The sequence below is a fragment of the Mercurialis annua genome, linkage group LG2 (genome assembly GCF_937616625.2).
Source record: "Mercurialis annua linkage group LG2, ddMerAnnu1.2, whole genome shotgun sequence".
NCBI classification, from domain to species: Eukaryota; Viridiplantae; Streptophyta; class Magnoliopsida; order Malpighiales; family Euphorbiaceae; genus Mercurialis; species Mercurialis annua.
The window spans coordinates 55,556,928-55,572,806 of NC_065571.1; the positions used below are offsets into that span (position 1 = coordinate 55,556,928).

General features: G+C 33.9%; 3 protein-coding genes across 7 annotated transcripts; all 3 read left to right on the forward strand.

Annotated features, from left to right (window-relative positions):
- The first annotated feature begins 828 nt into the window (after nt 1-828).
- On the forward strand, nt 829-6,579 carry LOC126667400 (polyol transporter 5-like). 5 transcript variants are annotated; one of them, XM_050360366.2, is made up of 6 exons: nt 829-922; nt 1,819-1,931; nt 2,041-2,280; nt 4,359-4,488; nt 4,668-4,883; nt 4,963-6,579. In XM_050360366.2, exons 5-6 carry the CDS (start codon nt 4,670-4,672, stop codon nt 6,321-6,323), a joined length of 1,575 nt encoding a protein of 524 aa, XP_050216323.1. In that variant the 5' UTR covers nt 829-922; nt 1,819-1,931; nt 2,041-2,280; nt 4,359-4,488; nt 4,668-4,669; the 3' UTR covers nt 6,324-6,579. The 5 variants fall into 5 exon arrangements, with proteins under 5 accessions (XP_050216323.1, XP_050216320.1, XP_050216324.1 ...); XM_050360363.2 differs by lacking the exon at nt 829-922 and adding an exon at nt 1,639-1,745; XM_050360367.2 differs by lacking the exon at nt 829-922 and adding an exon at nt 1,639-1,745 and having other exon boundaries at nt 4,421-4,488.
- A 1,013-nt stretch (nt 6,580-7,592) lies between these two features.
- On the forward strand, nt 7,593-9,721 carry LOC126666827 (probable polyol transporter 6). The gene is made up of 2 exons (XM_050359703.2): nt 7,593-8,161; nt 8,271-9,721. The coding sequence occupies exons 1-2, from the start codon at nt 7,975-7,977 to the stop codon at nt 9,635-9,637; spliced, it is 1,554 nt and encodes a 517-aa protein (XP_050215660.1). The 5' UTR covers nt 7,593-7,974; the 3' UTR covers nt 9,638-9,721.
- Nucleotides 9,722-14,649: 4,928 nt separating this feature from the next.
- LOC126667108 (transcription repressor OFP8) lies at nt 14,650-15,665 on the forward strand. Its single transcript, XM_050360079.2, has one exon. It carries the CDS (start codon nt 14,704-14,706, stop codon nt 15,580-15,582), a length of 879 nt encoding a protein of 292 aa, XP_050216036.1. The 5' UTR covers nt 14,650-14,703; the 3' UTR covers nt 15,583-15,665.
- Nucleotides 15,666-15,879: the final 214 nt, after the last annotated feature.

A 15,879-nucleotide genomic window follows, 5' to 3' on the forward strand; every position in this document is an offset into this window, starting at 1 on the left:
AGTTCTCTTCCATTCCTGACAAGAATGGCAGAAATATCGGGTTGGCCATTGAATCGTTACCAAACCTTGGCATTGCTCATATTCTCGTCAATCCTTGCCATAGATCTTTGGTTCTGGGAGCTCTTTTTTGGCAATACAGTGAATTGGATCTCAGACATAGCTTTTCAAGTCAATCAATATCTCAATCCTTGATGCCATTGTCAATGTCATCGTGTTAACATCAAGAACGGGAAAAGCAAATTCTCTTTGCTTCTGCACATAAAACTGTTATTAGTCAGACACAAACAGAGAATTATCATGTATGTCTAAGCCAAAAAGTACATAACCAGATTTTTTTTGATTTTGACAGTTATTTCTGTCAACTGTTAATGTAAATCTAAATTCAGAGAAACTACAGATACTTATTTCATAGATTCAACAACATTTTACAACAGTCAAACGTAAAGAAAGGCAACATCTTGGAAAAAGATTTTGGTAGCACGAACACTTCATTCAAACGTGTTCTGTTTCAGAAATGTTCACGGAACTTCATTTTTTACGTAGAAGATCTTAAAATAACACCGTTTTTCTGTGTCATTGCTACTTAGAAAAAGATTTTACCATTTTCCTTGCATGCAGCAGAGAAAAGCTAGAGAAGGGTTTTATTTCTTAAAACTCAAAAGTGTCGTGCTTTAGCGGGAGTTTACGTTACAGGTATAAATTTTTGAACTTGGCGGTAGCGGGACACATGTCAATGGCATTACGAAGAAGCACATGGCATATCCAGTTGAAGCGACGTCGCTTAACTTGTTGAATGACTGAGCAGATAGGGATATAAGCTATTAAGCTGTTTGTATTCATGTCTTATGCTATTTTTAAGAAAAGGTTCAACCAAAAATATGGAATTTTCTTCAACTATTTTCTTGGGAAAACATAAAAGAAGGTAAATTTTCTTTCTTTTTTACATTTCATTTTTGTTTTCCATCTGTTAAAAGTGGAAATCTGTTGGCTTTCTTCTTGATTTTGCTTTAGTATAAGTGTTGATCGAATCTTTGTAGGGTTTTTCTGTTAGGGTTTTTAATCTACATTGTTATCATACTGTTTCTTGATTTTGACTGATATTTTTCGATCTCTTTTTCATTACTGAAACCCTAGTTTTTTACTTGCTTATACCTTGCAATTGAAAAATGATAGTTTTGGTTGAGAAAGTTGTTTAGGATGTTTTGAGCAATAATTTGGGTCAGGACAATCAAATTTTATTTTTGTTTGACTTCTTGATTTGTGTTTTTATAAGCTCTAGTGACAAACTTTCCTGTTATTTACGGATAACCTATAGCTTAAATGATATAAACGTTATAGCTCAAATGATATAAGCATTAACCAGTATTCTGCTAGGTCGTAGGTTTAATTCCTTCCACACAAGCGTTTCCGCCTCCCCAATGATAAAATAAAAAAGACTCCCATGTTATTTGAAATGGAACTTTTACCAAAATGGAAAATTGTTTCAAATTAATCTTTAATTGATAAAGAGAAGAAAAAGAAAAGAGGAGTAGGTTTACAATTTGAAAAGGTTTTTTTTCTGATGTTAATAGCTTATAATTGATGGGTCCTGTTTGCTTCTTGACCAACCATTTTCCCTGCTTCTTGATGGGTGTCCCCTTGTAGTCATGATAAGCCAACTGACTTTTCATTCATTAAAATTCAAAAACAAAAACAAACAAACATTTCCAAGGGCAAACTGGGTCATTGCCATTGCCAACAACTTGGTACTTGTTTTTTTTTCTTTCTATTTTATGTATCTTTGCATTTAATTTTACTGAATCTTGCATTTCATTGCAGATATTGCATAGTGGTTCTACATTGGGAAATATATCCATGGGGATTTCAAGTATGTGTCAAAGAAAGTGAAGGGTTCAAGGGACCTAGTCGATTTTGATCGATTCTGGAAATCGGTAAGGATTTGGAAAGTGATTAAAAGTAGCTCCTTATATTGTATTTTATATGCATAATATGTTTTTTCCTTTTCTGCATTCTTGAGATTTACCATTATTGCCTCTTCAGAAAGATAAAAGAGCTCTGCTAGTGCAAAAAGCATTCGAAACTTTGATATATCAATGTCATAAAAGTTCAAGAAAGAATGTCTGGGTTAAAGACTATCTTCGTCTTCCAATCCGCTCGCTGAATGGTTTGCTGTATTCTGATTCAGTTACCGGAGGCATCAGGTGTTTATTATCATGTCATTTAGCAACTTTTGCTCTCAAACTGATCAACATCGGGATATTCTGCACTAAATTTGTTCAAGTATGCCTCCTTTTCTTCTATTGTCATAAATTTATTCGATCATTTAGCTTAAACATATCGATATTAATATTTTCTAACAAGCTCATACTTATTGCTGCTAAATTAGAATCACTGTTAGTTTTCGAGTAATTCCTTCGGATAAAGTAGTAGGTTGTAGAAGAAAAAATCTAGGAGCTGTTAGGTGGTTGCTTGAAATGATTTAAAAAAGTAGGTTGTTGGGCTTGAGAATTGAGTTTTTGGTTAGGTTTTACAAAGGTGTGCTATACAGCTATCTATATGGCTTTGCAGCAAAATAAGGCAGGGACATGCTATTTTTGATGACCCAAGGTATCAATTAGTCTTTTGAAAGAATTCTAATTATATTTCTTTCTTTAGGTTCAAGGATTATTCTGAATAACTAGATTATGCCCTCCACATCATGTAATATTTAGAAAGAGGATAAGGATGTGCTGACCTGGCCATGATGTTATCGTCTCTACGGGTGTATAAAAACCGAATAATCGGACCAAATCAAAAAATTTGGTCTTTCATTTAGGATTCAGTTTTGAAAGTAGAAGAAAATTGAGTTCACTTTTGGTCTAATCAAACCGAACCGACCTGTTGGGTTTCAATTTGATTTAAAAAATTAAATTTTTTTTTTTAGTTCTACTACTGTACAAAGATAGAGTTTGTCTATTAATTTGTTGAAATGGATGACTACATAATAATTTAATATTGGAGTTTCTGTTTTAGTTTCATTTGTTTGTCTCTTTCCGGCCCTTGGTAGTTAGCCTTTATAAAATAATAAATATATCAAACTTTTATTTTCTCCTTGTCTACTATTATTCCGACTGATTTAATGTAAATTGGAAGAGACGCATCTCAACTGTTACAGCTGAACGCCCAGCTGTGCAGCTTATAAAAAATACACAACTTGCAGTTGCTTGCACATAATTCATTTGCTTGTCCATTAGCTTGAAATTTATTAGTTAATAGAAAAATACAGAAGAAAATGAAATTAGGACCAGGAAGTTTGGCTTTAAAGAAGAATTATTGTTTATTTGAAGGTTTCCACCATGTGCACAAAATAGATGGAATTATTTTATGCCGTCTTGATAAGAAACTGTGAGATGGTCAAACAAAATGGCATATTATGGATATTCTAGAAAATAGATGGAATTATTTTATGCCGTCTTGATAAGAAACTGTGAGATGGTCAAACAAAATGGCATATTATGGATTGAAGTATGGCAAAAGAAAAAATATTGGTTCACCTGGGATTATTTGGAATTAACACAGAAAAGAACTTGCTGGGCCTACTTTTAAAAATTTAGTGTGGCATTTTCTAGGGATGAGCACTAATTTGGCTAAATCAAATTAACTGATTTATTTTGATTAAGTTTAGTTAAAGGGTTCGTTTGATTTGGTTAGTTCGGTCGGCTCAGTTTGGTTAAGAAATTTTTTTGATTTGGTTACGATTAAGGTTTTTAAAAATTCGGTTAACCCAATTAACCGAATAATTTTTATAATTATTAGTCTTTATATTTTTTATCAGTTTGACCGAATTAATTGAATTAACCGTCTAATTCGGTCTGGTTGGTTTTACACTTCTTAAGATTTTTGTTAATTTGATTGATTCAGTTGGTTTGATTTAAAGAGATGAAGTAATTAAGTTAATTGGATTTTGGTTAAGTCACACGATTTGAACCGAACCAGCCATTTACTTACCCCTAGCATATTCCATTCAAGTTATGTGTTCATACCGCTTGTGTAGCATTGTATCTATTGGTTGTGGAATCAGGACATCAAACATGGGTTTGGATTCAAGTTTCTACATCTCTAGGTAGGATTTTGTATTCGATTCGACCGATCCAATTTTTTTGTAAAACCAAACCGAACCATTTTTTTTTAAATCGGAATATTGCTTAGAAAGTTAGGATTCTTTTAGATGTGAAAAATAAATAGATATCACGTTTAACACAAGTAAATGCATATGTTAATCATTGAGCTTTCTCTGTCCCCACTGCCAACTTTTAGAAAGAAATTATTTATGGACTCTTTCTTTGTCCTTGAACTTGATAAGTTGACAATGTTATTAGAGAAACATGGAAGCGATTGTTATTGGTATAGGTAGATTCATTTCAGTTCTATCTTTTTCAAGTTATATCTCGTGAAGAAGCGTGCTTCATATCCTGCCGACAAAGCGGCTTTGAACAGGCAAAAGTAAAGGTGTTCTTTTATTTCTTCTTTTGCAATCATTTGAAAGAGAAATTTAAACATGTCTTTCTGTTTTCCATATTCTGAGTGGAATACATAACTTAATGTACAGATTGGATGGAATTGAGCTGAGCTCTTTCGTGTTTTGTATTTCTAAATTCTGTTCTTTTTTTTGGCATTTGATCTTCCAGTTATGCAATTCAGTTCTACTCTTGAAGCAGACAAACATGGTTACTACCACCCACTTTCTGATACAGAATCTTCTCCGCCTTCAGAAGCTGATCGAGGTAAATTCCAAAAACACGAGGCATCACATGGTGCTCCAGCTCAGAGAAAGACGCGCCTCAACAAATATGCGTTTGCTGGAGCGCTTTTGGCGTCTACAAATTCTATTCTCTTGGGCTATGGTGAGTTATGACTTTTACTTGAATCATTTTAATTGAGGTAAATTTAAAAACATTTATGATTTTGACTTTTTATGTGCAGACATTGGGGTGATGAGTGGTGCGGTTCTATACATCAAGGATGATCTTGGTATAACTTCAACGCAAGTAGAGGTCTTGGTCGGTTGCCTAAATCTTTGTTCATTAATCGGATCTTTTGCATCGGGTAGGACTTCTGATTATATCGGCAGACGTTACACAATTGTTCTGGCTGCTGCGACATTTCTTATTGGGGCAATTCTAATGGGACTAGCACCATCTTTCGGATTTCTAATGGCCGGAAGGGTAGTAGCTGGAATTGGTGTTGGTTACTCCCTAATGATTGCTCCGGTCTACACAGCAGAGCTCTCGCCAGCCATGACTCGAGGCTTCCTATCTTCTCTCCCTGAAGTCTTCATCAATATCGGAGCTTTATTGGGTTATATCTCGAACTATGCTCTATCAGGTCTTCCGTACAACATTAATTGGAGACTAATGCTCGGACTTGCAGCATTTCCATCTATAATAGTTGCTTTAGGCGTGATGGTGATGCCCGAATCGCCTCGGTGGCTAGTAATGAAAGGTCGGTTTGGCGAAGCAAAGAAGGTTTTGGTCAAAACATCAGACTCGGAAGAAGAAGCAGAGTTGAGATTAAGAGAAATGATAAAAGCTGCTAAGGATTTAACTCATGGAGCTGGTTCAAGCAATTGGAAAGGGCAGGGTGCTTGGAAGGAGTTGCTGTTCGAACCATCTCGGCCGATTCGTCGAATTCTTATATCGGCTATCGGAATCAACTTCTTTATGCAAGCTTCAGGGAATGATGCTGTTATGTATTACACTCCAGCAGTTTTCAAAGATGTTGGAATTAAAAGCAGACAGCAGCTTCTAGGTGTGACCATCATCATGGGAATAGCCAAAACATGTTTTGTCATAGTGTCAGCTCTGTTTTTGGACAGCTTCGGGAGGAGACCGCTTTTGTTATTGGGCACAATCGGGATGGCCGTTTCACTGGCTGCTTTGGGCATCGGTTCCAAGTATCTCGGAAACATGGATAACAAGCCATCATGGGCCATTGTGTTGTGCATAGTGGCCGTGTGTGCTGATGTATCCTTCTTCTCAATTGGACTCGGACCGATCACATGGGTCTACTCATCGGAGATTTTTCCGATGAGGTTAAGAGCTCAAGGTTCAAGCTTGGCGATATCCGTCAACCGGTTGGTGAGTGGGATTGTGGCTATGACATTTCTGAGCATTTCCAGGTTGATATCTTTTGGAGGAATGTTTTTTTCACTTTCAGGAATTATGGTATTGGCCACATTTTTCATTTATTTCTATTTACCTGAAACTAAAGGTAAAACCTTGGAAGAAATTGGTCTGCTTTTTGAAGATGAAGTCCCTGAGAATGAAAGGCATTTTGTTTCTTAATTTTCAGGAAAATCCAATTTTGAAGAAGGTAAATATCATTGTTCATGATTTGGTTTGATTAGTTTGGTTGATTTTTTTTTTTCCTGCTATTGGATTGGTTTTTTGGTCATAATTCAATGGCTAGAAATCTGTATATGCATCAATTACATTTGGATTAGATTCCAGTCTGATGTGTTTGTACAATACTTTTTTGAACTGTCCATTCTTGATTTGTATTGGAATAACAAAAATAAATTTACATTTTTATTCTCTCAAATTTCAATATATAGTTGATTTTGTTCTTAAAGATAGCTTCGATGGATTCTTATTTTCGTGGCGGATTTAGAGTTTTTTTTTTAGGCTGGCAAATATGAAAAAACACAAATTTTAGGCTACATAAAACTTATGTTATTGATGTTATTTAAGTTTTAATTTTAGAAAATGAGTAATTATTCATTATATGTTCTATATCGGTTCGTTCATATCGGTAAAAGAAGAGGCATCATGTGCATGGCATGGCCTCATATATTGAGTAATCAGCAGCATACAGTCTTTGCCAGGCAAATCAATGAAATAATTGCTTCAAAATAATTTTGAGGATCATTCATCTTGCATGCTCATCCTCATGCTTTTTTAGCTTAACATTTTAGCCCCTGAAAAAATTGAAAATATACAAAGATGCTGTAATAGTTTGGATTTTGTATTCCCATGGTAGTTCTATTTATCTTATCGTCTCAATTAACTACCCTTTTTTCCAATTAATCGGATTCGATTGTGGGATTAACTTAAGGAAATTCTTAATTACTCTTTATATGAAATCAGATCTTTTTTATTGGATAAAGATAAAACAATCATGATAGGTATGAAGTGAAAATTCGGTTAAATCGAATTAATTAGCTCAAACTTTTGGTTAATTTAGTTATTTCGCCGGATCAATCAATAATATTTTAGATCAGTTACGATTTAAATTTTTAAAACTTCAGTCAACTGAATTAACTTAACTAGTCGAATATCTTCTAATTTATACTTCAATTGTTCCTAAATTATTACTTATTTAATAATTTGATTATTTTTGTCATTACTCAAGCATTGTTTATATTAATTTTAATAACGTTGCATGTTAATTAAAATTTCATATCAACATCTAAATTTATCACATGGCACCCATCACAAATTTATAATTTTAAACATTTATATTAGAGAATCTCCAACGATACTCAAAATATCCGTAAATATAAAAAGAATATTTTGAATAATAAAAAGGAAAAATTAATGGGCGAAACTGAAATAGAGTTATTTTGGACAAGAAAGGTAAATAATGCTGTCCTGAAACTAAACTTGTTAGTCATGGCAAACGAGCGGAACTCTACTCACCCAAAAAAAAATGCTATACAGTAAACCCTACAAATCTGCATTTCCTTAGCAAATTCCCATCTTTTTGTTTTTGTTTCAATAAAACCCAAATCTTGCGTATGAAATTAGGTCTAAAGTCGATTTCAAAGCGATAAATGTGAAATTCTTTTTTGAATTTTATCCCTATTTAGCCGTGTAATTGAATTTGACCCCTTTTCCTATGCATTTGATTCCCTCTCATTTCCACACAACCAAACGAAATCACAGTAACTCACTCACTCACTTTTTTTTCTCCCCACCCTAACAAAAATCAATTCAAATGGACGCCATTGAAACTGAATCCCAAGAACCCAAATCAAATGCCATTGAAATTGAATCACAACAACCCACAACACTACCGGATAATGCCAATTCTAATCCACCGTCGAATAAAAAAACTCGCCTCAATAATTATGCTCTCGCTTGTGCTCTGTTCGCTTCCACCAATTCTATTTTATTAGGCTACGGTACGTTTTTAATTTCGTGCAGTTTGCTGCTCAGCGTTTATACCAGTTCGAAGTTTTTTTTTACAATTTGGTTTCTGGGTGTTCTTTAATTTTTATAATTTGTGTACAGATATTGGTGTAATGAGTGGGGCGGTACTATTTATTCGAGAATACATGAAAATTTCGTCAACCCAAGTCGAAATTTTGGTGGGTGTGTTGAATGTATGTTCATTAATAGGCTCATTAGCCTCAGGGAAAACTTCAGATTGCATCGGCCGGCGTTACACGATTGTTTTAGCCGCCGGAACTTTCTTAATCGGTGCGCTTTTAATGGGTTTAGCTCCGTCTTATCCATTTCTCATGGCTGGTCGTGTTGTGGCCGGAATTGGGGTCGGTTACTCTCTAATGATTGCTCCGGTTTACTCTGCCGAGATTTCCCCGGCCATGACACGTGGCTTCCTCACCTCTTTACCGGAAGTTTTCATCGTGTTCGGGATTTTGTTAGGTTACATTTCAAATTTTGCGCTCTCCGGTCTGCCGATTAATATCAACTGGAGAATAATGTTAGGCCTGGCTGCTATTCCTTCTGTGTTAATTGGGTTTGGGGTTATAGCAATGCCCGAGTCACCTCGGTGGCTTGTAACTCAAGGTAGGGTTGACGAGGCCAAACGGGTTTTGCTCAGAATTACGGACAGTCCGGAGGAAGCTGAAGCTAGGCTTGCTGAAATAACAATGGCGGTTTCTAGTTTAGACCAACGTTCAGGTTCAGGTTCTTCAAAGTGGCAAGGTCAAGGCGTTTGGAAAGAGCTTTTTTTAAGACCATCTCGGCCTGTCCGGAGAATGCTTATTGCGGCCATCGGAATTAACTTCTTTATGCAAGCTTCCGGCAACGATGCTGTTATTTATTACACTCCCGAAGTGTTCAAAGCTGCCGGAATTCACAACAAGAATGTTTTGTTTGGTGTTAATGTCGTAATGGGCTCTTCCAAGGCTTTTTTTGTCTTGGTCTCGGCTCTTTTTCTCGACCGGTTCGGCCGACGGCCGCTTCTGTTGTTTGGGACCGCCGGTATGGCGGTTTCGCTGGTTGTTTTAGGGTTAGGTTCTAAGTTCCTTGAGAATCCGGATAACAGGCCACTTTGGGCTGTTATTATGTGTGTAGTGGCTGTTTGTGCTTTTGTTTCGTTTTTCTCTATTGGGCTTGGGCCTATTACCTGGGTTTACTCGTCGGAGATTTTTCCGATGAGGCTACGGGCTCAGGGGTCCGCCTTGGCTATATCGGTGAACCGGTTGGTGAGTGGGGTGGTTGCAATGACATTTTTATCCTTTTCTAAGAAGATTAGTTTTGGGGGTGTTTTTTTTGTGCTGGCCGGAGTAATGGTGGTTGCTATAGTGTTCTTTTATGTGGTTATGCCGGAGACAAAAGGCAAGACTTTAGAAGAGATTACATCTCTGTTTGATGATAAAGCTGAGTGTAGTGAAAATACAAGAGAAGCTTAATGTGTGTAATCTATGTGTAGTTAGTGATGTGTACTCTTGATTGTATAGTCCAATTAACAAATTTATGAGTCTATTTGACCTTAATGATTGAAAATGAACTTAATTGATCATAATATATAAGTGTATGGATTAAGATGACATTTTTGCTTTAAAATTAGGGATGTAAAAGTTGAGAAAAATATAAAGTCCAAATCGGGTTTGTGCAAGAATTGGGCTTTCATTAAAAATGTAAAGTCCAAATCCGAACCATAAACATATCTAAGCTATTCGCAAGTTATTCGAAATCGACTTAAAAATTAAGACGAACTATAACTGCTCGTGTTAAATCTCAATTAGAGTTCGAATATCAATTTAAGAGACCCGTGAGATTTGCAAGACTAAATAAATCTAAACTGGCCTTTTACACATATAAAATATGTTTTTTTATAATATTAACTTTATATAGCTATAAATTTTGTTATATATCATATTAATTGAATGGTTTGTATAATTTACAATCACTCTTTTAAATGCATCAAATGTGAAAATTTTAATTATTATTTTCATCCTTTATTACATTCGAATTAAGTTTAAGTTTGAGTAATTCAAATGTCATTTGAGCACAAACTTAAATTTAAAAAGATTCAAATTCGAGCTCATTTTATATAACACTCGAGTTCGAATTTGCACTTGTACTTGGCATATTCAAACTCGGCTCGGCTCGGCTCGTAAATACTACTTAAGAATTGATAACAAGACCAGCAATAAGGCGGTGAAACAGCCTCACCAACATGAAACCTTACCAGGTCAAGCGAACATAAGGACCTGGTACCTAATGACCATTTTCGACCGATCTACCAGAGAGAAAGACCACGGAGAGACCGAATCACAGGTCGACTATCCCGGAGCGGCTATACCTCCAACACAAGTAAAAGAGAGCTCGGTATACGGTGTTTTACCGAGTTAACACTTTCCATAACAAACTCTGAACAGAATCTGACATATAGACGTTTCCATGTACTGCATATCTTACTCGAGAGGCGAGACTCAACGTGAGCAAACCACGTCAACTAACCGATTCTGTGGGGACCAAAAAGAGTAAGAATCCACTGCGGAATACACGTGCCAGGTAAAACTATATAAACCACCTTATCAACAAACCCTAGAAGTATCTCTTTTTCTTACTCTACACTCTTTTCTCTTCTTTTCTCTTCTTCTTTCTTCTTCCTCAAGTAAATACTGACTTGATCGTCGGAGCGAATTGCCGGTGACCTCCACCGATATTTCGTCTGACTTTCTGTGTTCTTATTCCTCCAGGTTCATCTGACCGGTCCAGGCGTTGGTGATTTATCAAGAATGAACGCACTGCATTCAAAAGAAGCATGTCGATTAAATGCTATTGACATTAATAGTCCATAGAAAGTAAACTAATATTCGTAGAGCCAATGAAAAATAAAGAAATAAATAATAAATAAAACCAAAATTGCCCTAAACTACTAAAATCCAATTTTATGATGCAAAAATGACATTTGAAATTTCAGAGCCTTTCCATAGAACAATGATGAATTAAAAGAAGAAAAAAAAAATACATTGGTAATGTATGTGAAATGAAAATGCAATAGTTTCTTCTTGTCCTCACTGACCCCAGTCCATTGAAAAGTTGAATCCAACTTACCCAAAACTGTCTGTTAGCTGTTGGTTCTTCATTTTAAGGCTAAAATTTGCATTCTTTTATGTGTTTTTGTCTCCTTGGAACCTTCTTCATACCTTAGATTCTCTTATTCACCATTGATATACACCATATAAGGCCTTGATATACATATTTTAAATATTTATTTTTGGGGAATACATAATTTTTTATAAGAGTACTCTCTAAGATTCAAAGAGTGTAGACTTTTTTTCATCCAGGGTAAAAAAAAAATCATGCTAGACAAGAGGATATAGACAAATTTATGTAAAATCAAATATGGATTTGAACATGGGAAAGGTGAGTGTATATAATTTTAATTTGGCAGCAAGAAACAAGGGGAAAAGCTAGCAATCTTACCTTTGTCCTCCACTCATATTTCTGATTCTCACATTTCAAAACTCTCCCCCCTTTTCTATTTTTTTTTATCTATGCGACTTTTTCCATTCACTTCTCCATGTTTCAATGTTAAATTTTGTGTTTTAAGAATCTAAATGGTCGGATCGGATGGTTCAATCTGTTCGGCCGAAAACAAAAAGTCAGACGGTTCGGTTATTCCTTTAAAATATGGTTCAATTTACTTGAATCGGAAAAGCCGTAAAAATAAAAATTTATTGAATTGGCTAAATCGTAAAAAGAGTCTCGTTCTTTTTTTTGGTGCGAGTATTGTTTTGATATATGGAGTCACTACGTCAACTAATTCAAATTGAGCCGGACATGACTTGTCAGTAGAGGCGGATCAAATATATAGCCTGAGGGGGCATCCGCCCATCCATTTTTTTTCATAAAATCCATTTCTGTATTTTTTTAATAAATAATACAGTTATTTTTATACAATTAATCCCTCCATTTTTTTTGTACGATTACTAGATACACAAAAACTAGTTTTGTCCCTACTCGTTAGGGTGGTAAACTTCTCTCATATTTTTTTTAAAAAAAACGGCTTCATGTTTAAGGCTCAAAATAGAGATCTCTAATAATTAAGGAGTCATTGTCTGTGCATTTCCGCCTTCATTTGTTTGTCTCATTTTTTATGTACTAATATCGTGATTCATTTATTATATTTTTTAATATACTTTTTACTATAAGCTAAAATTCTATTTAAGTTTCAATTTAAAATTTGTAGACTTTATTCATCAAAAAAAATTTGTAGACTTTGAATAAATTTGTCTATTTTTTATTCAACCGGTTGAATGGTGAATTTGTGGCCATGCTCAATCAGTTGTCAGACTGATTTTTAAGCTATCGGAAAATTCTGAATTAAAATATAAAATTTGCTAAATTCATTTATAATAGTGATAAGTAATAAATAAAATAAACATGATTTCATATTTATAAAAATCAAAGTTTTTTTTAGTAAATTATAAAAATCAAAGTTTGATTGTACTAAAGAGGCAATGACAGAACTTGAAATTAAAAGGTAGGTAAATGCATGTATAATACTAGAAAACAAATAGAGCTGCTTCCCAACTACCCTTCCATTTCCATGCTTCATGCAAATTTATGTCCTTTTATCCTTCTAAGGCATAATCTAGCAAAATTCTTATTTATTGTCTCAAAAATCATAAAAAATTTATAATTTTAAAATTGATTTAATATTTAAATTGAAATAATTAAAATTCCATAACCAAAATAAAATAAAACGATAGTTTAGTGACTTTGAAAATTTAATATTATTGGCTAATTATAATTATCAAAGAACTAAGCCCTCTTTCTTTTGTTTATGTATTATTTATTAGGATGTTAATTTCATAATATTCATTCAATTTAATCAAATCATAATCATTCTCTATTTGACAGACTCGATACCTTTTTTTTTCCTTTCTATTTAACTTTTTAGTGGCAGTAGATGCATAACTGCACGTTATTCACATGATATATATAGTTCGTACCTATATAACGTGTATAATTATACGTTGAAATCAACTTCTCTCAATTCAGAGGGGAAAATTGAAATTAATAGTACTTTATTTCTTTTATTTATGTATATTTCTTGATTTGAAGCAATAAATTTTTAGTCGGTTTCTTATTATTGGATCACAAGTCATTCAGCATTCACTAGGTGATCTTTTTTAAACCAAAATCACGCATAATTTACAAAGGCTTTAATCACCAAAACAATATTCCATGTTTTTAACTTTTCTCGTTTATGATTCAAATTTTTAAAATCTCCAATTTTAATCTTCAGTTTTACGTATAACATTTGTTTAAATTTGAGTAAAAAAGTTCGTTATACGCTTCATATCTATTTGAAATTCTTGACGGTAAAAAGACAAATTGGAACAATATAAAAGATATATTTAATTTTTTTTTAATTTAAATTTTAACAAATAGTTATAATTGAAAATAATAAAAAATTGACTAAAAACGACGATTTTAAAAGTTTAGGTCATAAAAGAAAAAAGTCAAAAAAAGTAAAGTATGTTTTGATGATTAAGTCATTTATAAATATACCATAATATATACTATATAACAATTGTTTGAATATAACGCAAAATTCCAATCAAAATGAAACATTAAGTGCGCAATTTTTGAACAATTTAATTAATTATAAGTTTGTATTTAAATTTAACCATCCAACTCTGATATTCATATTGGCTATCGACTAATTCGAATTTTAGTCGATCAGGCACAATTGTAAGACAGTGAAACTTTCCTTACCAAATTTTTAATTTTTTTTAGTTAAAATAAGATGACCTTAACTTAAACCATTCTATGCAATTTGAATTTCAAATGCTCAATTAAAACTTTATAAGAAATGTTTCAATATTTATTTGGTCCCCCTACTTAGGCATACCTATAAATGAAGATCAGAAATGGACTCCTTAGCATTTGCTGGGTAACACTAACACACAGGAAAAAAAAACCTTTCCCAAATTAGTTTATCTAATTGACCTGCTGCTCTCTTTTATATTTAGTTCAATTTGTTAATCCCATAATTAAAAACCAATTAATTATTCAACCATTTTGTGGTTTGCAAAATTCAACCATTACTTTTTGACAATGAGAAATTTCTTTTTCCAGGGCTACCTTTTTTGTTTTTCCCATTTCATTAGTAGTAAAATTCAAAATAAAGTAGGATTTATTAATTTTAAACTAATGAGTACAACAAAAGTATCATTATTAATTAATCATTGAAACTAAGCAAAACGTATCTCTCATAAATCCAGTTTTTTCAAAGTCCCCTGACAAAGAATAAGACGAAAAGCAGCAAAAAGTATCGTTATAAACCAACTTATTATTTTTTTAATTTTCTTTAAAAACATATAAATTCAAAAATAATTATTTTTTTGAATTTTAAAAAGAGCCACTTATAGTTCAGTGTGTACTTATATATACCCCCTTAAATACCGCCACCTTCTTCTTCAAAAAAACACAAAAACTTTTATTCTTTCTTGCGATGGAACACCGATTCAAAACCCGAATATCTCGCATGTTTCGCGGCTCGTTCGGTTCGTGCCGGACCGGAAACCTATCGGAAATGGTCGAAAAACCAGTCTTCATCCCTCAAAACAGTCACTACAATGAGTACTTCCATTTAATGGAACCGTTAACTCGACCATTTCCTTCGATTTGCAAACCAAACTGCCCTGAAATAACCACCAGAGCCATTTCTAATTCTATTTTTCCGAGACAGAAAATCTCCGGCGCCGGCCGGTATCCTCCTTTTGTATCGGCTGGTGGACACTCGTGTCCTCCTGTTTCTCCGGTGTCTCCTTTCTTGAACCCTTTCTACAAAAAACCTAAGAAGAACAAGAAAAAGAAAAAAACCAGTAGCTCCCAGTTCAAGAATGGTAAAAATAATCGTAGAGATTGGAGTTTGTTCAGCTCTTCTTCTCAGGATAGTGCTTATTTTGAAGATAAATACTACTGGTTCAGCAGTGAAGAAGAAGAAGATGAAGAATCTGATACTCTTTTCTCTTCTAGAAGCCTATCTTCCGACTCATCATCTCACCACCACCACCACAGCCGCCGTCACCGCCGTAACAAGGAGAGTTCCTCTCGCCGGAGAAGAGCTTCCACGGCTGTTAATAAGGGTATTTTGCCTTTGCATGGGAAAGTGAAGGACAGTTTTGCGGTAGTGAAGAGCTCTAGTGATCCGTACAATGATTTCAGAACATCAATGGTGGAGATGATCGTTGAAAAACAAATATTTACAGCGAAGGATCTTGAGCAGCTTTTACAGTGTTTCTTGTCTTTGAACTCTGATAATCATCATAATATTATTCTTGAAGTTTTCACTGAAATATGGGAGGCTTTGTTCTCTAACTGGTCTTGAAATAATGTTCAAAAAATTTGTATTATGTAATTTTCTATTATGCTGTAGTTTAGTCTTCTAATTAATTAAAAGATCTTAATTAATTACTATTATCGATCACTTTTTGTTTTTTTTTTACCTTTCTATTTTCTGTACCAAAATCACTTTATCTACAGAAAAAAGATTGTTTTCTTTTTTCTTATTACAGTCTTATTCTATTATTAGATCTTATGGCCAGATTTTGTCTGTTTTTTTTAGTGAATATGGTAAAAGAGAGAGTTTATTTTCTTGTATCATGATTTAGTACCGTATTTTAGC